Source organism: Somniosus microcephalus, chromosome 7, assembly GCF_052327205.1.
Source record: "Somniosus microcephalus isolate GS21.2 chromosome 7, FLI_Smic_1.0, whole genome shotgun sequence".
Classification (NCBI taxonomy): Eukaryota; Metazoa; Chordata; class Chondrichthyes; order Squaliformes; family Somniosidae; genus Somniosus; species Somniosus microcephalus.
This window is the reverse complement of record NC_140993.1, coordinates 125,988,531-126,013,370: the sequence shown is the minus strand read 5'-3', so window position 1 is coordinate 126,013,370 and position 24,840 is coordinate 125,988,531. Positions and strand designations below refer to the sequence as shown.

The 24,840-nt window shown below is 46.3% G+C and overlaps 1 protein-coding gene across 3 annotated transcripts in view; it reads left to right on the top strand.

Moving 5' to 3' along the window:
* alkal1 (ALK and LTK ligand 1) overlaps window positions 1-24,633 on the top strand; it is a 56,418-nt gene extending 31,785 nt beyond the window's left edge. For all 3 annotated transcript variants that reach the window (XM_085992917.1, XM_085992916.1, XM_085992915.1), the window contains 2 exons: window positions 16,801-16,876; window positions 22,722-24,633. In XM_085992917.1, the coding sequence (XP_085849043.1) occupies window positions 16,801-16,865 (65 nt within the window). In that variant the 3' untranslated portion in view covers window positions 16,866-16,876; window positions 22,722-24,633. The remainder of the gene's footprint in view (window positions 1-16,800; window positions 16,877-22,721) is intronic.
* The last annotated feature ends 207 nt before the right edge of the window (window positions 24,634-24,840 follow it).

Genomic DNA, 24,840 nt, shown 5'->3' with positions numbered 1-24,840 from the left:
TGGGTAACACAGCAGACCACCAAACTATCTGGGTCATGCTCCGGATAGCAGGAGTCCAAGTGAAGATGGAATTGGACACAGGGTCGGCATTAACGGTCATGAATAAGCAAGATTACAAAAGGTTATTCTCGCACATTCCCCTGAGGGATACGGAGATTGTATTGAAAACATACACTGGGCAAATAGTATACCCCAAAGGAAAGATAAAAGTAAATGTGGTCTACAATGGTAAAGAAAGTCAGAAAATGGACTTGTACGTGTTACCTGATGGAGGTCCGCCACTACTGGGACGGGAATGGATCCGGAGAATAAATTTGGACTGGCATTCCATACAAGCACTGACTGTGGATGCCTGTAAGGAGGACGACGTCAAACCTAAATGACTGTCCAAAATCTTAGACGATGCTAAGGAGGTGTTCCAACAGGGACTTGGAACACTGAAAGGAATTACGGCAACCATCAAGGTTGAAGAACATGCAAACCCCAAATTTTTCAAAGCCAGACCGGTGCCTTATGCGATACGTCCTGCTGTGGAAGCAGAGCTGGAAGGGCTAGAATGTTCAGGGGTACTGTCCAAGGTGGACTGGAGCGAATGGGCTACACCCATTGTTCCTGTCATGAAGCGTTCGTTGAGCAACAAGCCGGGGGAACCTGGGAAGGTTCGCATCTGTGGCGATTTCAAGATCACTGTTAATCCTGTTCTTCACACGGTGCAATATCCGCTTCCGCGGATTGAAGATATCTTCGCTTCGCTGTCTGGTGGAAAGCACTTCACCAAGATAGACCTGGCGCAGGGGTACCTACAGATGGAAGTTGATGAAGCGTCACGACAGTATCTCATGATCAACACACATAAGGGCTTATATCGGTATAATAGGCTGGTTTTTGGAGTGGCATCGGCTCCAGCGATTTGGCAAAGGGCCATGGAGCAGGTATTGCAGGGAATCCCAGGCACACAATGCTACCTGGATGACATCCTGATTACAGGAGATAACGATAATGATCACCTCGCAAATTTGGAGCAGGTTCTCATCAGATTGAAAGAATATGGGCTAAGAGCTAATCGCCAGAAATGTGAGTTCTTTCAAAAGCGAATCTCGTACTGCGGCCACGTCATTGACCAGGAGGGGCTCCATAAGTCACCTGACAAGATCGAAGCTGTTGTCAAAGCTCCAGCACTGGAAAATGTATCCCAGTTGAGGTCGTTCCTCGGGTTGGTTAACTATTACCACAAGTTTCTTCCAAATTTATCCACGGTGTTACACCCGCTAAACACTCTTTTGCAAACGGGAATACCATGGAAGTGGAGCGATGATTGTAAGCGGGCTTTTCAAAAGAGCAAGGCACTGATCACCTCTAAGGAAGTGTTGGCTCACTTTAACCCAACGCTGCCTATTCGCTTAGCTTGTGATGCTTCTCCATATGTTATCGGGGCAGTGCTCTCACATAAGTTTCCAGATGGCTCGGAAAGGCCAGTCGCTTTCGCATCCAGATCATTGACCTCCGCTGAGCGCAACTATGCTCAGATAGATAGGGAGGCTCTCAGCCTCGTGTGGGGAGTTAAGAAATTTAACCATTACCTGCAAGGCCAAAAGTTTACGCTGCTGACATCACCAGCCGTTGGTTTCCATTTTCAACCCTAAGAAGGGTGTTCCGGTAATGACGGCGCAGAGGCTTCAGAGATGGTCCCTTTTCCTAGGGGCACATCAATATGATATTGAGCTCAAAGGTACAAAGCAACATGGTAATGCTGATGGGCTGTCGCGCCTGCCACTACTTACAGCGGAAGAGGCACCGGCAGTTGACCCTGTCGAGATATTTCACTCGACCATCATCAAATGCTTACCAGTCACCAATGCGGGTATATTGAGAGAGACCCGAAATGACCCGACGCGGTCTCGGGTCTATGACTTGACAGTGAAGGGATGGCCAGCACATGGCGAACCACTGTTACCAGCATTCTCAGCCAGACGAGAACAGCTGTCCGTATGTCAAGGAACATTGATGTATGGAACAAGGGTGATTATTCCTCCTAAATTAAGGGAGAGAGTTTTAAAAGAATTGCACAAAGGTCATCTGGGGGGAGTCAAGATGAAAAGCCTTGCTAGGGCTTAAGTGTGGTGGCCAGGTATCGACAAACAAATTGAGGATCTGACTAAAAGCTGCTCAGGATGCCAAAAAGTTCAGAACGCACCTCCAATTGCACCGCTGCATCCGTGGGAATGGCCTTCAGCCCCATGGCAACGTGTGCATATCGACTTTGCAGGTTCATTCATGGATTCCATGTTTTTGATAGCAGTAGACGCACATTCTAAATGGCCAGAAGTGATTAAGATGTCAACCACTACCTCTGAAGACGATTGCAGTTCTAAGAACCATATTTGCAAGGAATGGATTGCCGGAGCAAATATGTTCAGACAACGGACCACAGTTTGTGTCAGAAGAATTCCAGAAATTCATGAAAAAGAATGGGGTGAAACACTATACATCTGCCCCATATCATCCGGCTACAAATGGGTTGGCCCAGAGATTTGTACAAATGTTCAAAAAGGCGATAAAGGCCATGAGTGAAGACCATATTCCACTACAACACAAGGTGGACAATTTCCTGATGGCGTATCGAAACGCCACGCATGCAGTGACAAATCAAAGCCCTGCCATAATGTTCTATAACAGAAGGTTGCGGTCCCGGTTGGATTTGTTAAAACCCAATGTGCAACGGGAAGTCGAAAACAAGCAATTCCAGCATGTAAATAACTAGGCCACTCGTAGTTTCGAAATAGGACAACCAGTGTTGGCCAGGGACTATAGGGATGATAAATGGCAACCTGGAACAATTCGTGCACGACAAGGACCCTTGATGTACACGGTAGACGTTGGAGAGAACGTAATACGACGTCATGCTGACCAACCTGTGGAATCGAGAACAAGGGTCGACCCCATGTCTACGGCAGAGACACCAGTTGAAGAATTTATTGAGCCTGTAGCATCTACCTCAGACCCGAACGTACATGATGATGTTCAATCCATAGGAGATCAAGTGGATGAGTCACCCCAGCAACGAGAACCAGAGACCCCTGAAAGGCATTATCCGGGCCGGATCAGGAGGCCTCCTCAGAGACTGAGGGCTGGATTTTGCTACGGGGGCGGGTTGGAGGTGGGAAACCCACATTCGGGCTTGTTGTCCCGCCTCCATGGAGATGTGGCCAACCCACTGGATTTTTCTCTGACCTTGTTGAGCCCGCCCTGTGGGCTCAGCAAGCCAATTAAGGGCCACCCGGCAACAGGTGACGTCAGAGATTGACATTTCATCTGTCAAAAGCTTTTGGCACATGAAATATCAGTGTTTAACAGCTGTTTGAAGCTGTCAAGCACTGAAAAACTGCTAATTCAGCCTCAGTCCTTTCTCAGGATAACTTTAAAATCATTTTGCTGTAGAAACCAAGAAGCTGATTTTTTTTTAAAAATTGGAGCTTCTGTGGTTCTTGCAGCCGACTCCCGACACCGGAATGCAGGACTCCTGTAAAGGTAAGTAAAAGTAAGTTAAACTTATTTAAACACTTGCAAAACACTTACCTTTGCACTCCTGCACCCCTCACTCACCTGAACACCGGGCATCGCGACCCCTCCAAGACCTCAGACCCACGTCCCGCCTCTCAAACTTTTCATGGTTTGGAGCTGTCGGGAAGCCCACAAACCTGCAATAAAAATCGCGAATAGGCAAAAAACTACCTGTTAACAGGCAGTTTAATTGCCTTTAATCCCTTCCCGCCTCTGGGAGTCGGGTTCCAGCACTTGTCGGGAACCCGACTCCTATGAAATTGACATGGAGGCGGGATGGGGTCGGGACCCCCGGATCTCCGATTTTTATCGCCCGCACGCCTCCAACCCGACTCCAGGGGCTTAGGAAAATCCAGCCCTGAATCTTTGAACAGTTTTGTGTGTAAATTGTATATATGTTATCCATGTAATGTTTAATTTGGGGTGTACACTGTTAAGCTAAAAGGGGAGGAATTGTAGTGTATGTAACCTGTACCACCTTAAGAGGATACCTTAAGGTGATGGACCACTTTTTGATGGCTCCTGTACATTGTAGTACCGGTGGTGACCACACCGGTATATAAACCCTGCGGAGCAAAGTGTATCTCAGTTCAGCCCTGACCTGTTTACTTACTTCTGTAGTCTGTGTCCTGTTATTCAGTATAACTGCAATTGAAAACACAGACTCAACACAGATAGCAGGAGTTTTTTTTATAAACGTTGCCTTCCTAATGTTGCTTACATCCCAAAAACAAAAAAAAATAAAGTCTGCTTTCTAATTAGGATTTATGGCCCTGATAATGCTACCGTCTGGATTAAGTGAATACTGAGAAGGCAATTTCATGTAGCATCAGTGCTCAAATTATAAGCTCCTGCTTTCTGGAATGACTTTTTAATCTTTCCCTCAGATGGAGTATTCTATAACCAAAACCTAGATGGACTCTAAATTCAAATTGATAAAGTGGGAAAATTCTCATCAAGAATTTCGATGATCTGTCTATAAGGCTTTATCTAAAATTTAAATTTAAGGCTGAGGAATGCATGAATTTCCATTTGGCCGCCCGAGCTTAGCATCAATCATTCCCAGCTCAGGTATGACATGGAGAGGAAAGGTTCCAAGCAATGTGCCTCGAAACCACCTCAGAAAAGAGTGAGATTGACAATTTAGTCCATAATTAGAGGCAGTTATGGCACTAGGAACTGGATTGAGACTGCCCAAACTCACTTAACATAGAAATCCTACAACCAACAGACAGTGGAGACTTCCATGCTACTGGTCTGAGTTTGATTGTAACTTAGGACCTAGTAATAGGTCAATGTGTAACCCAGTTCCCATAATGCAATCGTTTTACATAGAAGAATTGTACTAAATGTATCCCAGTGGCTTTGTCTGAGTAGATAACCAGATTATTCTAAGCCTGAGTGCCAGCTGTATCTGTCCTTATGAATCTTGTATTATTAAATATAGCTCAGAAAGAACATGCACCTATGCAAAGTAAAACAAAATGTAAGGCAGAAAGGAAAATAAATCATACAACAGAATCTTAAAATAATCTATCCATCATTCTTAAATAACTACATAGTTGGTGGTAAAAAATAATTTTAATGTTCCTCAGAGTGATCTGAACAAAATAGTATGTATTTGTAGACATTGAGGTAGCAATTGATATGCATTGTGTCTGTTTCCTCTGGTGTAAAATGGGTGCAAAGCATGCCAATTTAGCACTGGGACGGCCTGCGCCCAACGTTGGTCCTACTGATAAATTCATGGGGCCCTTTTTTGGCCTCCCAGGTGTATGCCCAAAACAGGCGTTAAGCTTCCTGAATATGTTAATGAGGGACCTAACAACTGTTGAAGGACCCCGTGACAAAAGTAGTTATCGATAAGCGAGGCAGGTGTCGGGCCTGCCCAACTCAGGCTTCTTCAGTGCTGCCCCTGGCCGATCTATTCCCATGATGGATACAGAAGAACTTTGGCCCTCATTTTATTATTCACAAAATTCTGTAAATAAAATGATATTCTAGAATGATGCACTAAGTTAGAAGTAATGAAAAATGTCAGAATTCTTCTGAAATAGCTCCTCATAGAGAGTAATTCTTGATATGATTACATTTTACCAATGCAAATAATAATTTATTATCAAAGGATTCAATTCTACAATTTAGAAATTGGGCCACTTAGCACCACCCATTTGCACCACTTTCCTGGTGAAAAATGACGACCGCCACTCTAGCGCCCTTCTCTGGTGTGGGACTCGGCGGCCACCATTTTGATAGCAGCGCTGGCCCTGGACATGTCAATAAAGGGAGGGTGACGCACGCCGATTTAACGTCACCTCCGCGCACTTCGACCGTAGCACTGAGTTCAATGCTGGGTCCTAAGCTCGCTATGAAAACTCAGCATTCAACAGACTGACAGAAATGCTGTCAGCACCTCTTAAAGGAACACATTCATCTTTTAGGTAAGTTTGCATTTAAGCTTTTGGATTGGATTTTTAAAATTTTTATTGAAGTTGGTGCAATATATGTTAAAAGTTTTTAAGTATGCAGGGAGTGCTGCTGGACACTTGCAAGGCCTCGGATGGTAAAGGAAGGCCTTTGAGAAGACAGAAAATGCTGGAAATACTCAGCAGGTCAGGCAGCATCCGTGGAGAGAGAGAGAGACAGAGTTCATGTTTCAGGTTGAGATGCTGCCTGACCTGAGTATTTCCAGCATTTTATGCTTTTATTTCAGATTTACAGCATCCACTCAGAGGAAAAAGGAAGATGCAGAAGAGGAAGATGCAGAAGAGGCAGAAGCAGAAGAGGAGGAAGCAGAGGAAGGATGCAACCCAGACAGTCCCTTTCTGGCTGCGATATCCAGGATGGAATCATTCACCTGCGGAAAGGGTACCTAGAGTCTCGGATGCATCACTCGAGTTTTGTGCAGGGGGTCAACACTGGAAGAGAGGCACTCTATCCACAGGGGGCCAGGAGGTCCTCCAGTAAGAAGGATGTGGGACCAGACCACCGAGGCAGTCACTGCCAACAGTTTTGCCCCCAGGCCCTGGCTCCAGTGCCAAAGGAGTTTCATGACATCAGACAACTGGTTAAGATTAGTGAACACATCTTTAAAAGCTGTCTCCTACCAACTCCACCACTAGCCTCACACACTACTCAATGCACGATTCCTCCCCCATCAATCACCTATCAACAATCTGTACCAAACCCGAGGCACACCTCACATTCCGAGCTTTACCTCACCCCCTTGGAAGAGATGGTGCTGGCCATTCTTGGCAGGGGCATGGCTGAGCCCTTGGCCAGGCCAGTGGCGGGGCTGAAAGAATACAAGATGCCAATATCTTCATACGTTATCCTCCTTCTCACATCCCACTTCCCCCTCATCCCACAATATCTTCTGATGTACAAGCTGCACATGGTGTAAGCATACACCTCTTGCTTTACCTGACTCCCCTCACCACAGCCCTACCCTAGTGCCTTCCTCATTTCAGACACCCAAGAACTCCCGGCTGCCCAGCCAGTGGTTGACCAAGAAGAGGGAGAGGAGACTGAAGCAGAAGAAGAAGACGAAGCACCATTACTTGATTTCACACTCCCAGCCATCAGCTCCTCGAGGTCGTCCTGCAAGGCCACCTGCAGTGTCCCCCACTGAACGTCAGCAGTCTTCTATCAGCCATACTGCAGCCATTGGGGTAGCACTGTATAATATCAGTAGGATAGGCAAAGGCATATGAAAGACACTCACTAAGGGTGACTAGTTAATCTTTTGATGTAATATTGGATGCATATATGGATAAAGTTGGATTGGAAAGTTTGCTTTGTGGTGGTTTTTATTTCAGCATTATGGCCAAGGGAATGCTGTGATGGTCAGTAACAGAGGGAAGGGAAGGTAAGGTGTGGGACAAATGTTGAAAGGGGAATTGGGGTTGTGTTCACTGGTACTGCAGGTGGATGATTCGTTCCCGGATATCCCAGCCAGAAAGTGGCTGTCTGGGTTGCTTCCTTCCTTCCACTTTCTCCTCTTCTGCTTCCTCATCTTCTGCTTCTTCCTCTTCCTCCATCTGCGAGCAGCTTTTTCCCTATGCTGCCTCTCTTTGGTTGGAGCTCTCATCTGACTTATGCCACCTGATGTGGGGATCTTCTTGATTATTATCCAGGAAAGGATGTAGGATGCTTCTGTGTCTGCAAAATACAAGATACTAATGGCAAAGAACTAAATATATAATTTAATTGCAAAAAGTTTGTCTGGGTAGGATTTATGTACGAGCAAAAAGAGAATCATCCACCAGGATGGACAGTTGGTAGATACGATAATCAACTTTGTTGAATAATTGTTCTGAATAAACACCATTTTACTGCACATGGATCGTCTAAAAGCTGGTCTTTTGAATTTCCCAGAATGGTATCTTGTACAACCTGTCCATTATAATTTCTTGTAGCGAGGAGAGGGTAAAAACTGAAGGCATACAGATATATTAGGCTGAAATATTACACCACTTGTAACAACAAATAAAATATTAAAATGCATGTATGCTAAGAGCAGATCTGTTTGGAATAATATTGCATTTGAATCAAACGGTAGTCTTCTGGGTTCCAGTAGCCAGTGGTGTTCCGCAGGGGTCAGTGCTGGGTCCCCAACTCTTTACAACCTATATTAATGATTTGGAGGAGGGGACCGAGTGTAACACATCAAAGTTTGCAGATGATACTAAGATGGGAGGGAAAGTAGTGAGTGAGGAGGACATAAAAAACCTGCAAGGGGACATAGACAGGCTAAGTAAGTGGGCAGAGATTTGGCAGATGGAATACAATACTGGAAAGTGTGAGGTTATGCACTTTGGCAGGAAAAATCGTAGAGCAAGTTATTATCTTAATGGCAAGAAACTTGAAAGTACTGAAGTACAAAGGGATCTGGGGGTCCTGGTGCACGAAACTCAAAAGGTTAGTATGCAGGTGCAGCAAGTGATTAAGAAGGCCAATGGACTGTTGGCTTTCATTGCTAGGGGGATAGAATATAAAAATAGGGAGGTATTGCTTCAGTTGTACAAGGTATTGGTGAGACCGCACCTGGAATACTGCATACAGTTTTGGTGTCCATACTTAAGAAAGGACATACTTGCTCTCGAGTCAGTACAAAGAAGGTTCACTCGATTAATCCCGGGGATGAGGGGATGGACATATGAGGAGAGGTTGAGTAGATTGGGACTCTACTCATTGGAGTTCAGAAGAATGAGAGGCGATCTTATTGAAACATATAAGATTATGAAGGGGTTGGATCGGGTGGATGCAGGGAGGATGTTCCAGATGATGGGTGAAACTAGAACTAGGGGGCATAGTCTTAGAATAAGGGGCTGCTCTTTCAAAACTGAGATGAGGAGGAACTACTTCACTCAGAGGGTGGTAGGTCCATGGAATATGCTGCCCCAAAAAGCTGTCGAAGCTACATCATTACATAAATTTAAAACAGAAATAGACAGTTTCCTAGAAGAAAAGGGAATTCACGGTTACGGGGAGCGGGCAGGAATTTGGACATGAGTTTAGGTGCGGATCGGTCATGGCCCTGTGGGTAGCGGAGCGGGCCCAGGGGCCGTGTAGCCTGATCCTGCTCCTGTTTCGCGTGTCTAATTCTGTTAGATTCAGGAGATAGTCCTGTCATAGTGGATTGGCGGTTAGGATCAGATCAGCCATGATCTTATTGAATGGCGGAGCAGGCTCGAGGGGCCAATTGGCCTACTCCTGCTCCTATTTCTTATGTTCTTAAATATAGATGCTTGCTTGCATATCGGAACTGTGTGACCTTAGGGGCACAGCAGGAGCTTTCTGCATCTTAGACAAATTGCCTTCAGTTTGTTTTTTTGGCATTCGTGAAGTATTTCTTGTATGTCCTCTAGTTTCTGTTTAACTGGAATGTAAATATCAATTTTGGCATTATTTCTTTCCATTGTTCTATTTTTAGTTATTGGTGGGCTTTTGGCAGAGGGCAAACAATTTGTTTTTGGAGTCACATGGTTTTAGAACCTATTTCTTATCCACTTTCTGATTGTATTTGACTCCAGCCATTAGACACCACCTCTTAAGGGTAGACTGCATTTCCCATATTAATAGCACAAATTTGGCCGAGATATTCATCTTTATAGCTGAAGCAGGTTAAAAGGAGATGACCTCCAGATGGAGGAAAAGCATTTGGTCTGTCTTGATTCAGTGTGAAGTGCTTTTAAAGGAGTTTATTTTTATTCATTTATGGGATGTGGACGTCACTGGCAAGGCCAGCATTTATTGCCATCCCTAATCTCCCTTGAGAAGTTGGTGATGAGCCGCCTTCTTGAACCGTTGCAGTGCATGTGGTGAATGTACTCCCACAGTGCTGTTAGGTCGGGAGTTCCAGGATTTTGACCCAGCGACGATGAAGGATCGGTGATAGACCTCTAAGTCAGGATGGTGTGTGACTTGGAGGGGAACTTGGAGCTGGTGGTGTTCCCATGTGCCTGCCGCCCTTGTCCTTCTAGGTGGAAGAGGTCATGTGTTTGGGAGGTGCTGCCGAAGAAGCCTTGGCGAGTTGCTGCAAGGCATCTTGTAGATGGTACACACTGCAGCCACGGTATCCTGGTGGTGGAGGGAGTGAATGTTTAAGGTGGTGGATGGGGTGCCAATCAAGCGGACTGCTTTGTCCTGGATGATGTGGAGCTTCTTGAGTGTTGTTGGAGCTGCACTCATCCAGGCAAGTGGAGAGCATTCCATCACAGTCCTTACTTGTGCCTTGTAGATGGTGAAAAGACTTTGGGGAGTCAGGAGGTGAGACAGTCGCCACAGAATACCTAGCGTCTGACCTGCTCTTGTTACTACAGTATTTATGTGGCTGGTCCAGTTAAGTTTCTGGTCAATGGTGACCCCCCAGGATGTTGATGGTGGGGGATTCGGCGATGGTAATGTCGTTCAATGTCAAGGGGCGGTGGTTAGACTTTCGCTTGTTGGAGATAGTCATTGCCTGGCACTTGTGTGACGCGAATGTTACCTGTCACTTATCAGCCCAAGCCTCAATGTCGTCTAGGTCTTGTTGCATGCGGAAATGGACAGCTTGGCTAGAGGCGCGGCTTGTTCTGGAGCACAAGCCTTCAGCACGATAGCCGGGATATTATCGGGGCCCATAACCTTTGCTGTATCTAGTGCGCTCAGCTGTTTCTTGATATCACGTGGAGTGAAACGAATTGGCTGAAGACTGGCTTCTGTGATGGTGGGGACCTCAGGAGTAGGCCGATATGGATCATCCACTCAGCAGTTCTGGCTGAAGATGTTTGCAAACGCTTCAGCTTTGCCTTTGGCACTCATGTGCTGGGCTCCACCATCATTGAGGATGGGGATATTCATGGAGCCCCCCCCTCCCGTTAGTTAATGGTCCACCACCATTCACGATTGGATGTGGCAGGACTGCAAGCTTTGATCTGATCCATTGATTGTGGGATCGCTTAGCTCTGTCTATAGCATGCTGCTTCTGCTTTTTAGCATGCATGTAGTCCTGGATTGCAGCTTCCCCAGGTTTTTTAGGTACGTTTGGTGCTGCTCCTGGCATGCTCTTCTACATTCCTTATTGAACCAGGGTTGGTCCCCTGGCTTGATGGTAATGGTAGAGTGAGGGATATGCCTGGCCATGAAGTTACTGATTGTGGTGGAATACAATTCTGCTGCTGCTGCTGGCCCACAGTGCCTCATGGATGCCCAGTTTTGAGCTGCTAGATCTGTTCTGTGTACTGAATCTATCCCATTTAGCATGGTGTTAGTGCCACACAACACGATCGAGGGAGTCCTCAGTGTGAAGACGGGACTTTGTCTCCACAATGACTGTGCGGTGGTCACTGCTACCAATGCTGTCATGGACAGATGCATCTGTGACAGGTAGATTGGTGAGGATGAGGTCAAATAGATTTTTCCCTCGTGTTGGATCTCTCGCCACCTGTCGCAGGCCCAGTCTGGCAGTTATATCCTTCAGGACTCAGCCAGCTCGGTCAGTAGTGGTGCTACCGAGCCACTCTTGGTGATGGACATTGAAGTCCCCCACCCAGAGTATATTCTGTGCCCTTGCTACTCTCAGTGCTTCTTCCAAGTGGTGTTCAACATGGAGGAGTACTGATTCATCAGCTGAGGGAGGGCAGTAGGTGGTAATCAGCAGGAGGTTTCCTTGCCCATGCTTGTAACTTACATTCACTGACCTTATTCTGCAATAGTCTGAAAGAGCTCCAAAAGGCAGTGAATCGCCAGGAATTAATAACATTATCATAAATCAAAGCTGAATATATAATATTAAGTAAGAAGATATTAAGTGCTGCATCATAACCAATATAAATTGTTTTGCATTTCATGACTCTAACCTACCCCTCTTATATGCTGGTATAGATAGAATGTATATGTAGGAGGCAGGACCTACCGGTTTGGGTGTCAGAGCTGGCTGGAATTAGTCAGGCCCCAACAGGCGAGTGGTATTCGGACACCCGATTAGTGTCCGCAGTTCTCCAGTTTCATACAAATGAAGCCCAAGGCCCATTTTTTGATTGGGCCTCAGGCCGACACCTTTGTGTACACTGCACATTTTGTGCTGAAAGCTGGTGGGAGTTGCAGTTCCCCCACTGTGGTATAGTTGTTACTGATACATTAACTTGTTTGGGGAAGTGCCTTTGCTAATTTAATGTTACAACAGTGACTACACTTCAAATGTACATCATTAGCTGTAAAGTGCTTTGGAGTGTTCTGAGGCCATGAAAGGCGCTACATAAATTAAAGCCTTTCTTTTTTTTAAGACTTTAACCCATTGATTTTCATGGAAATCTCGGTTTTATACTCATGGGCCTAGAAATTCAGTTTTGCCATTTTTGGGGCGCTAACGTTAGCGCCCGCCCGACTTTAGCGCCCGCCCCAAAGTTGCGCCCCCTTCACCGAAATTCAGTTGCTTCGCCCTAAGAGGTTGCTGGAGCGCAAAAGAGGCGTTACACGACTATCTTTAGGCGCTAAGCCGGCGGTGCAGAGGGATAGCGCCGAGGCGGGGCGCAGCGCGGGTGCGGTCATTTTTTGATTGACAGCAGACCCCGTGGCGCCGGCCAGCTCTTAAAGGGGGAAGGGACGATTTGGTCTGCTGCCACGCCCTGCACACTGCAGCTTTCAAACTAGGCCTCAACACTGCTGCTGAGCCCAACGAGCCATGGCAACGCATGATAAGGCCCGTGAGCGTGCCCTGCGCTTCTCAGAGCGTGATCTGGATATCATGCTGACAGCATTGGAGAAGAGGCGCAGGATCTTGTTCCCAGACAATGGCAGGAATCCCACCCACCGCGTCTACACCAAAGCCTGGAGGGAGATCGCCACCAGGGTGTCGTCCTACGGCGATTCCCCCAGGGACAAGGTGCAATGTCGGAAGAAATACAATGACCTGACCAGGATTGTCAGGGTGAGTACCCTTTCCACTCTCCTCCTCATTCTTGCATGTACACCTGACATGATGGGCAAAGGGACCTGAAACGCCTAATGGGCAGCCCTCAGCCAGCAGCTTTGGGACAGTCATGAGCATCAATTGCACATTCTGCACTTTACACACTGGCCAAGCTATTCCACCATGGGAGGCAGTGCACACTACGTCACGGCTACACACCGTACTTGGAGCCCGTCCTTTCTCTTGCAGGCTAAACTTGCGAATAATCGGAAGCGCCGCGACATCACCGGGGGAGGCCGCGCCAAGTTCCAGAAGCTCACTCCCCTGGAGGAGCGCGTGAGTGGCCTCATGGGAGGCCGCGTGATTGTGCCCAGAGCATGCGGAGAAGCCGACCCTCCGCTGCCCGGCAATGGTAAGGACCTCGCCTTTTGGCCCTCTCTCGTCACACTTGCGCATCCGAGCTACCTCCTTTGCCACTGTGCCACCAATGCGCTGAATGCCACCAGTCATGACTCCCTCGCTGACGCCCTCTCCTCACTCTGAAGCTACTCTTGTGCCTTCCTGCTTTCAGCTGGTGACGAAGAGCTCCCTGAAGCTGCCAGAGACAGCCCCTCTGAGGAGGAGGAGGAGGAGGAGCAACCCGGACCATCAGGGGAGGACTCAGGTCCCGCAGCAGAGGGCGAAGTGTTGGACACGTCTTCCCTAGACGAGAGCCTGGAGCAACTTTCGGAGGGGAGTGCAGCTGCTGGGACCAGTGGCGTCCAGCCACCCAGGAGGGCTGCGGGTGGGCCGCGGCCTTCCCCCCAGAGGGGGGAAGGATCGGAGGGGAGTGCAGTTGCTGCGGACATTCAGTGCCAGCAACGTGCCAAGGGAGAGTCCCGCCTCCAGTCCGGCCACCTTCACCTAGGCGGAGGTGCGCCAGCTGGACCAAATGGCCGAGGATTCGGACCGCCGCCACACAGAGCTCATGCAGGTGGTGGGACGGATGCCTGAGGCCATCGAGTCGCTGGCGACCAGTGTGCGGGAGTTTGGGGCATCAAATGCCGAGAGTGGCCAGATGATGATGGAGGTAGTGGAACGGATGCCTCCGGCGATGGAGCCGCTGGCTGATGCCATCAAGTCAGTGGCGGATGTGATGCGGGCACAGACCAGGGCAACAGGGGCACTCACTGCTGCCACACGCGCTGCCTCAGCCAGGCATCGCCAGGACACCCGCCGCGCTGCAGCAGCACAGCGATCCGCCCTTCGGCTGATTGGTGCGGATCGTGCAGTGCGTGCCCGGGCGAGTGCCAGCGTGTGACATCACCAGCCAGCGACTCCAATACGCCAGCTTGCCCACATTGCGCCATCCGTCGCCGCCACTCCCCCAGTGGAGCGTCAACGGCAAGCGGCTGGAGCTGATGGTGGCCATGCACATGTGCGCCAATCAACAGCCGGCCCCTCCAGGCCCAAAGCCCGTGTAGGCCGCCCCCCAAGGCCATCTGGCGGAAGGACATCTGACCCTCAGGTGCCTTCCCCCAGCCTCGCAGCAGCCACTGGGCAGAGCTTGCGGAGGAGCAGCAGGCCGGGCAGGGGCGCCAAAAGGCTGGACAAGGTCTCGCCCTCGCGGGCCACTAAGTAGAGGGTGTGGCCAGCTTTAATTTTATATGGCGGTGGACATCTTTATTTTGCCCATGGTTGCTTTGTTGATGGGTATGTTTTTTGCGTTAAGGCCGAGGTTGAGGCCTGGTTTGTTCAAATGTGGAGTTACTCCTCCCCAGGTTGTGGGAGTGAGTCGTTTGTTGCACTTTTTGTGGGGGCCGTTGATTGTTTTTGGGATTCATGTGGGAAGGGGTTTCATTTTTGTCAAATATAAATTTATCTTTATTCAGACAGTGTCCATGGTTGTTCTTGTTAGTCTTTGTTGCCTTCGCCGGCTGAGGGCTTGCGGAGTGGCTGCATTCATCTTGCTTCATGGCCACAAGGCATTCCCTGACAGGGGGCTTAGAAGTTACGTTCAATAAGCTGGCGACAGACGGCCCTTGGACCTTGTCGCTCCCTCCTGGGAACGCACTCCTCCTCCTGCTCCTCCTCCTGAGGTGGTGGTCCAACGTCAGGTGGCAGTGCCTGAATCCTGCGGAGAGCCAGGTTGTGCAGCATGCAGCAAACTACGACAAATTGGGAGACCCGTTGCGGCGAATACTGCAGAGATCCGCCGGAACGATCAAGGCAGCGGAACCGCTGCTTGAGGACCCCAATAGTTTGCTCGATGATGTTTCTGCTCCTTTGATGGCTCTCGTTGTATGCCTCTTCAGCAGCGGTCCTGGGCGCGCGGAGCGGGGTCATGAGCCAGGTACACAAAGGATAGCCTTTGTCCCCGAGTAGCCATCCTCTTGGGGGAGGCTGTGCCTCGAACATGTCATGCACAGTACTCTGCCGCAGGATAAAGGCATCGTGGCAGCTGCCTGGAAAGCAGGCATTGACAGCCAGGATGCGCTGCTTGTGGTCACACACCAGCTGCACATTGAGAGAATGGTAGCCCTTCCGGTTGCGATACTGCTCGCCATGCTCCAGAGGTGCCCGCAAAGCCACATGCGTACAGTCAATGGCACCCTGCACCAAGGGGAAGGCCGCGAGTCTAGCAAATCCCACTGCACACTGATGCTGGCTCTCCAGGGCCATGGGGAAGGAGATGAATTGGCGTCTCCTTCTGAAAAGGGCATCGGTCACCTGGCGGATGCAGCGATGCACGCCGAACTGGGATATGTTCGCTATGTCCCCAACAGCGGATTGGAAGGAGCCGGTGGCATAGAAGTTCAATGCCACCGTCACCTTCACTTCCACCGACAGAGACGTCCTGCACCTGAGCTTTGGACGCAGATCTCTGCGAAGCAGGTGGCAGATCTCTGCAACCACCTCCTTTCGGAATCTCAGCCTTCTTACACATCGCGCGCCACTCATGGTGAGGTAGGAGCGCTGCTGGCGGTATACCCTGACTGGGTAAGGCCTATGTTGCCGACGCCTGTTGCCCCCTCTGCCTCTAGCCAGGGCTGCCCCTCTGACCCCGTGTCTGCGAGCCCTACGCACATGGCGCTGAAACTCCGCGTTGGCACCCCATGCAGCCCCCATCAAATGCTGGCAAACAGTCAAATTTCCAACAGGGCACTTGCAGCGCTTTGGCCTGAGTCCAAAAATACCTGAGCTATTGCTGCACGAAACCAGTTAGCTCTCCTCCTTGTGTGTCCAGAAATCCGTTGCACAAGAGTGTTTGCTGCAAAATGGCTGCCCTTTATACTGCAGGGTACGTGCCCTTTAATTTGCGCTCCCCGGGGCCCGCGTCGGCTGTGTTGCGTTCCATTTTACAAACGCTCTGGCCGCCAGCCGCACAATGGGGCGGTCCGACTGAAGTTTGGAATCGGGGCGCGCAAAGGGCGTTGCACGAGGATGTGACGTCATTTTCTGCGCGCGCAGCCGGGCGGGCGCTAAACTTTACGCCGGTGCTAAGGGTCCACTTAATTTGGGGTGAGGCGCAAACTGCGCTGCGCCCGGGCGCTACACGCATAGCGCCCGAAATTCACTTCTCTTAAGGCGCTAACTGCTGGCGCAACCAACTGAATTTCTAGGCCATGACACCTTATTTTGGTAAAATTACAGAACAGGAGAAATTTCACCTCCTTGAATTCCAAACATCTGGACCAGGTGTTACAGAAATATTATTCTTGGTATATATTTGGTTTTACACTGAACTTTAGCATTTTATTAAAAATTTTCATGAATTCCACCACATTTTGAATACAACTGTTCACAGAAGTAATCGTTTTCTAAATATTTAGTTACTAAATACCATTCTGTGTTTTCTGTTACAGACTACAAAAGATGTGCAAGGTTGCTGACAAGATTAGCTGTGAGCCCATTGTGTACACAACAATAAATATTTGCCATGTAAGTATATTATGCATATAAAATGATCTTAGCTTTAGGAGCTGAAATCCCTCAACCCTGCTGTGTGAGCACAGAGAACTGGGTATCCCGATGCACTGGTGAGCCTGCTGGAGTATTCATGGTTAGGGCAGGGTCAGCTAATTTGAATCATTCTAAAAGGCGTGAATGTTACTATGGCTGCATTTTGGACGCCGACTCAAACAGTGTTCTCCAAAAGGAAAGCCACCAGCCACATGTGGCGAATTGGAAATCCAGCTATGGCTTATATTATTTCTGATTAATAAATAAAAATTGAGTAATGGACACTATCATTTTGCATGCAATCTCAATACTTGTTCACGTGGCGTATGCATGTGAACTTTGACCTTTTTATACATTGTCGGTAAATTGGTAAGACAATACGCAGAGTGTTGAGAGTGGTTTTTCATCATTGTGAGTGCTTTACTTCCTTGGTTACTGAATGGTGGTAGATGTTTGTTAACCAAATACACACAGGTGAAGTACAGTGCATCAAAGTTACCTATATTGTGTGAGTGTGTTTAAGGTGTTTGCTACTAAAATTACTGCATGTGGTTAAAATGGTGTTTCCATAACCACAACTGTGGCTGACGGATAACACTGCACTAGAGGGAGGTTGGGGAGGAAGATGCAGCATTGGATAACCACTCTGGAAGGGGAGGAAGTTACGGTGCTCGGCTGAAAATGGCACCAATTTTGGAATTAGGCCTCCTTTATAAGAAACGAGGGGAGGAAGGTGCAGTGTTAACAAGTTGCTCGGGATGGTGGGGTGGTTGGGTGGGGGGGGGGGTGGGGTTGGGGTGGGAGGCGCATGCCAGTGCAACCAGCTCAAAAGTATTCATAAAATATTGGCAATGACCCCCTTTACTTGCTTGATGTTGCCGACTGTTGTCTGGGCTGGCTAGGTTAAAATCAGGGTTATAGTTACAAAATGAGTTGTGATACATAACAATTGGCATCTACATGTCTAAAATAAATAATACCTGACGGCTTCCGAATTCTTTTTTATTGTTCAACAATTTTATATCTTTTTTAATTTTAGAAAATGATATAAAACTACTATCGGATGCATAAGCTAAATAAAGTTTAGATTGTGCTTTTAAAGAATTATTTTTAATAGAAACTCCTATTGGCAAATGAAAGATTTAAACCTAGTCATCCTCAGAGCTAATTTTGAATTAGATTAAATTGATGCTCCAGGGGTGACCTGCAAAGTACTCACATCTGGTTTAGTCTGGATTTTATTCTATATCTCAGGATTCCAGGAAATATTGAGCAGAAGAGCCGAAGAATACCAGGCAGACAATAGGACAGAGCAGGGAACCTGGGACGAAGAGCACACAACACTTTGGGATATTCTGATAGGCTACTATGACACAGCTATCAAGGGGCTGCACAGACAGGCATTAACTGCTTTCATCTCTCCAGAGTTAGCTTTTCGTTTGAATTGCTCATGTGCCCAAGCTCTGTGGTCCTTTTTCCCCATATCAGAATCATGGAAACATTGGGGGGAATTTTAACCTGGAGGAGTTTGTGTGTTTGGGTGCGGATGGAGGGTTAAGTCTGACAAAAATGTGAGCGTATCAGGAAGCTGGCTCCAACCTGCCGACTTCCGCATTTAACTCGGGTGCGTTAGGCTGGTTGTCTGCAACCCCATCAGGAGAGGCGGGTTGCCTATTAACTTATGGTAATTGCTCAATTGGAGCGATATTTCAACACGCTTTTAAGTTTAAAGTCGCATCAATGACTTTCCCAGGCTTACTGAAACTTGCTATTGAAAGCAAGGCGAGAACACAATGGCAATTGAGGGCTGATTTGAACGCATGGAAATACTGCAATAAATACTCAGTACTCATAGCTGCTTTCTTACCTACTAGTGGGAAAAGTTTTTTTTACAGTACTTTGCTGAGAGTTTGTGTTCTACACTTTGGAGATTTTCTGAATCAAATCAGGATGGGTGGTGCCTTGGCTGCCTTAGATTGGGCCTCAGATGAAGAGCAGTATGACCAGCACCAACAGCAGCATTAGCAGCAGCAGCATGCCTTTGAGAGACTGCTAGCTGGACAGCACAGAGAGAAGCAGCAGAGGGGTGAGAAACGGAAGTGCTTTGAGTGGAGTCCCCACTGCCATGTCTCCTTTTGCCATCAACCTTCTGACAGGACAGCCACACTTCACCCCTACCACTCTGCTGGAGAGCACTTTTAGATCAGTGCAGCACTGTAAGGCCATGGTTAAGGTATCTGTCATCCTGTTCAAGGCGGCAAACATGTTGGCATCCAGAGTGTGCACGGCCGTGGTCAAGGCGGGCATAGACTTATTTGGTTGCTGCGTTTGATGTTCCACGGAGTTGGCCACTCTATCCATGTAAGAAGACATCGTCGCAATAACATCATCTCACTCTTGCTTGAGGTGGACTCCTCCATTCTCTCTGTAATTATGGTCAGTGTGCTTGGAAGTCCTGTCACTACATCGCACATTCTCTGCTGCTCCTCAATGATTCTGCTTTTCATTGACAGCCCCCCGGGGTACAGCATCTTTTTCCAGCTGAGCAGAGCTTGGAGAGGGAGCGGACGCTCCACAGCTCTCACTGCCACCACTGTTTGCTCTTGCCCACTTGTGAAGTGTGAGTCACCAGGTTAAAACCCAACTATCTATCTAACTGGTCCTACCGAAGAGCGAGTATCTGAGCTGGTGCATGTTAAGCATGAGTCCTGTGATGGCGCACCCTCAGAAGGAATCAGCTCCTCTGAGGATTCGTCATCCACGAGGTCCATGGACTCCAGCTGCACGTGGAGAGAAAAGATATGAATTAGTACTGGCAAGGTAAGTATGTTGCAACTTATCATTATGAAGATGATTATATTTCACTCGCTGTTGAAATTAAGTCAACATGACTGAGTGTTATATGACATGTGGGTCACTGATATTTAATTTTGTCACCAAAGGTGAGTAGCAGTGGTGGATGGATAGATGGGAATGTAAGAAGGTGCATAGAAAGAGAGGGATGGGTGTGCTTGCAGAATAAGAGGAGAGATGTAATGAAATATACTTGACAAGACAGAGTGAGAGGGTGGGGTGATGCGCACAGCAGGATATAGGTGAATGTGCAACTGTATTCACCTTTCCTGACCTGGTTAGGTCATTAAAGTGCTTCCTGCACTGAATCCAGGAGCATGGCACAATGCTCCTGCTGCTGATCTCCTGGGCCACCTCCAGCCACACCTTCTTTGGGGCAGCAGTAGGTTTCTTCCTCCCATTGCTGAGGAAGAGTATCTCTCCCTAGCTCCTCACAGCCCCCAGCAGTAATCAAGGGAGACATCATTGAAGTGGTACACAGCCTTTGAGCATCCTGAATCCATTTTCACACCTTGCCTTCTTTTGGTTCCAACTCCAAACTCAACCAAATTCCATCTTCAATTGGCCTTTTAAATACTGGAGTGGAGATGGAATCATGCAAGTCCTCATCACGCTCGCTGCCTCACAATCGACGCCAGAAATAAAATGATAATGAGCTGGCTGCATTAAAATGCCACTGACAGACGCACTAAACTTACTTCTGGATTTCCCACAGGATATCGGGCCCCCAATCCCAACGTGCCTTTGAGTTAATAGCAGGGCCATTGCAATCCTGATATAATTTTTTTGCCATTTAACAAAATGACAAGAACATAAGAAGGCCATATGGCCCCTCATGCATGCTCCGCCATTCAATAAGATCATGGCTGATCTTCGACCTCAAATCTACTTTCCAGCCCAATCGCCATATCCCTTGATCCCCCTAGAGTCCAAAAATCTATCTATCTATACCTTTGTTACAAGCTCCTATTATTGATTAATTCTCTGTCCAACAGTATAGCTACTGTTAGGAGGCTATAAACTACTCTCACCAGTGTTTTCTGACCCTTGTTATTTCTTATCTCCACCCATACTGATTCTACTTCCTGATCTTCCGAGCCAAGATCCTTTTTCATTACTGTCCTTACATCATCCTTTATTATCAGGCCTACTCCCCTCCCTATCTTCTGGTGTTTGAAATTATTGGCCATTTTAGCAGATGAGCGCTTAACACATTCACACAACATCCCCCTGTTGTGTAGTTTAATGAAGGGGTTAGATGAAGTAGCATGGGAGGAGGCTCGTGTGGAGCATAAACCAGTTGGGACGAATGGCTTGTTTCTGAGCTATATATTCTATGTAATTCTATGAAGATGCTATCCATGAATATAGAAGTAGTTATTCATGAATGTTTAACAGAGAATTTCTTACTATTATTTAGCCCATTTCTAATGGAACATTTGCTTTGGGTCTCTTTAGTTTCTGACAGGTAGCAGGAAGTATAAGCAAGAAAACAAGGTTTCCACTCCACTTCCGGCATAGTTACAGCGGTGTTTGCAGGAACAGCTTTGAGGAAATTTCTGGCCAGGATTTTACATAGTTAGATGTTACCTTACTGATTTCTCACATAACTATAATGATGTAAACATTATTTTCCAATTTGTGAAAATGTGTTAATGCATTATGGTAATCACTGTGATAAAAGAAAATGTCACCTTAAAAATAATGCTGAGAAAAAGCACCATTGTATTTGTAGTTATAAATCTGCTCTAAAATGTCTTCTGGATCTAAAATAAAAAGGATTTCCATCTGCAGTGCTCTGTTTATTGAGCAAGCAAATGTAAACCTTAACAAGAATACAGAAAGCAATTTCAATTCTATAGGATTATTCACAGGATTACAAATTGCTTATCAATGATTAAAAATTAAGAAAAATGTCATATGTAACCGAGAGAATTTCTGGTCATTGACAGAACTGTCAACCAATCTCTCCCTGCTCTGGTTTGTCTCTGGCCCCCCAGGACTTAGTTGTGGGCTGGCTCGGCATCCGAGTTGGCAGATTTTGCGAAGGCCATGACTAGCGAGCTGCATCTCGATGCCTGATTGGCATCCACAGCTCATTGGTATTATGTTGATGAGGCCCGAAGCCCAATTTCCAGCGAGTCTCGAGCCTTCATCTTTGGGTATGCGTTCCAGGCCTGTCTCCCACTCTATGCTGGTTCCCAGTGCCAATCCAATTTCTCATAAGTTTAAACACTTCTATCGAATCACACAATCTTCTCTATTCTCACAAAAACGTAGGGGTAGTTGGCCATTCAGCCCCTTAAGCCTGCACCATCATTTAATCCAATCACGGCTGATCTGTACCTCAAATCAATTTACTCACTTTAGCTCCATATCAAAACAGTTAGGTTGAAAAATAATAGTGATAGGAGGAGCGGGGAGAGAATCATCAGTACTCCAGTCACAGAGTTGGAGTTTATGGGTTGAATGACCTACAAACTGTTTTCCAGAAAGCTGTTGGATAATATGAAAGATCTATAGGGAGATGATGGAAAGACATGAAAAGAACAAAAGATCTGGCAAGTATCGAAGATGATGAAAAGACATGGGACAGGCAACATAAGGATAAAGGCAATAAAGTAAAAAAGGAGGGAATGGAAAAAAGAAAAACATCTGGAAGTGCAGCAGTTCTGAAATAAAACAGAAAATATTGGCAAAACACAGTGGGCGCTACGAGGTCCAGTTTCACCCCCAGTGGAATTCCAGCCCTGAAAAGAAAAAACAGGCCACACCACTGGTGCTGAAATCCCACCATCACCATGTTCACAGATCTCTATTAAAAATTGTATGGTTTTGGTAGAAAAAGTTGCAATAAATCTATGCACAGTTTACTATGGTTAGAAATATATAAATGGTGAATAAATTCTTATTGTAGCTTGGAACCTGTTGCATTTTAGTTTCTAAATGGTATATTTTCTTTTTCTTGCAGACCCAAATCATTGAAGATGGAAATGCGATTTGCCTAGGAAGTGCCTTGAAAATTTCCCAAGATGGATCTGAATTAAAGCTGATATTGTTTTGGTTTACAGCATTGTTTGTTTTAATTACTGAGTGCTTTTTATTTTCATATATGTGTGAGAACATTCCGCTTTTTGTGTTAATTAAACATATCTTTGATTTATATTGGCCTGGAAATTGCGGCCAGAGGCTTACCGCCCGCGTACACCTCTAAACCGCAAGAAAACTCCATACTTACCTGCAGCCTCCGGAGCTTCAGACTGTTCCGGTCCTGGACCTGCAGGGGTACGTCTGCGTAAAGGCCCATGCATCCTAGGGGTGCAGGCGGTTCGCAAGCGTCCCTGGGATCACATGTGCCGCGCCAACCAATGACAAAGGGGGATTCCTATTATGCTTATGGGGATTCCATTTATGTACGAAATCCCCAAACGCATAATAGGAATCACCTAATAAATACAATTTCACAGCACTGAAATAAAAATAAATAATCACAGGTTCAAAATTAATTTAAAATAAAAATAATTATTTTTGAAAAGTAAATGTAAACATTTTTAAATGGAACAAAAATAACCTAAACTAATTTTAAATGTAAGTGAATGTTTAAATCATTAAAAAAAAATTATTTTAACATTTATTTTAACCCTTACGCTGGTAAAAGAAGGCCTTACGCCTGCTTTTACCAGGCATAAGTGTTTGATGGGTATTTGCTGGGCAGTAGTTGGGCAAATAGCTCAACTCTGCACCAGCGAAAGTGAATTTACAGCGGATGCGCACGATCTGTCAAGGAGAAACTTGACAGATCACAAGTTCCGGGTTTTCACGCATGCGCAGCGCATGCAGAAACTTGGAACTTGCGGGCCACTTACGATGACGTAAGCTGTGCATAGTCCATCATAGGCCCCGTAAAATCTGGGCCAATATTATCACATAGAATTCAAATAAACCAATTATTTATTGAAATACTTTGTATATAATGTTCTGCACTGATGAAATATTTAAACAATACAGAAAATCCTAGTGGTATGAAGCAGTAACCTTTATAGGTTCTCATTTTATTGTCCTCCCTTCTAAGAGGGTGCTAGCAGTGGACCAAGATAGTGAAGTTCCAGTATTAGCAGTTCTGTAATTTAACAGAAGTGCCAAATAAATAGTGGTGTTCTAATCAGAGAGGAAGGTAAGAATGGTACTTCTAAAGGTATAACTCATTGTTTTATTATTCCTTGTGTAATGAAGAGATCTATGTGATTCCCAAAGCTTACAGACATCAGCTGAAATAAAGTCTGGTAGTTACCCCAACAAAAGTTCACTGGATGATGACTCGTTCTCTTTACACTTTCCCCAATTAATGTCAAGGGTTTGTCCCCCTTTCAGTGACATATCTTCATGCTGCTGATTGAGAGCATTACGCATTACTGGTAGTCAGTGTTTGATTATTGTATTTTAAATTTGAAGATTTCTCACAATTTGAAATGGGCCAATCTGATGTGCTGATTGTTCTACAATGATTTATGTCATTATATTGTACCTCTACAATTTTGCTTAGACTCGTTTTCATTATTTGCACTGACCTTGAATGCAATGCAATTCACCTTCCATAGGAGCTGTAAAATGAACATTATTCCTTACAAATAATAAAAATATCAGTTTGATACTTTAGTTCTGAAAATCTGTTACACTGTACTGCGCATTGAGAATTTAAGCTCAAAATGTACCATGCTTTGGAATAATATCTCGTAGCTATTATGAATTACCATCGGTACTGGCACTTATGTAAAACTTTGCAAATAATGTAAATAATGCAAAAGACTGGAATACTACAATGCAGTTTGATGGAATAAATTATAGTAATAACGAATAATGTTTTCTGGTATTCTGTATTTATGGCACATGTGTGGTCTGAGAACTATGGAGATTTTTTATAGATCTTCATATCTCTAATCTAAAGACAATGGCATCATTTTTAAGCCCCTCACCAGTGAGAATGGTGCATGGGAGGGGTTAAGATTAGACTTAATCAGCTTACCAGCCTGAGGCTGGTCTGTTCCCACCTAGAGCCATTTCAGCTTCGTCGACTTTAAGGCAGCCGAGGC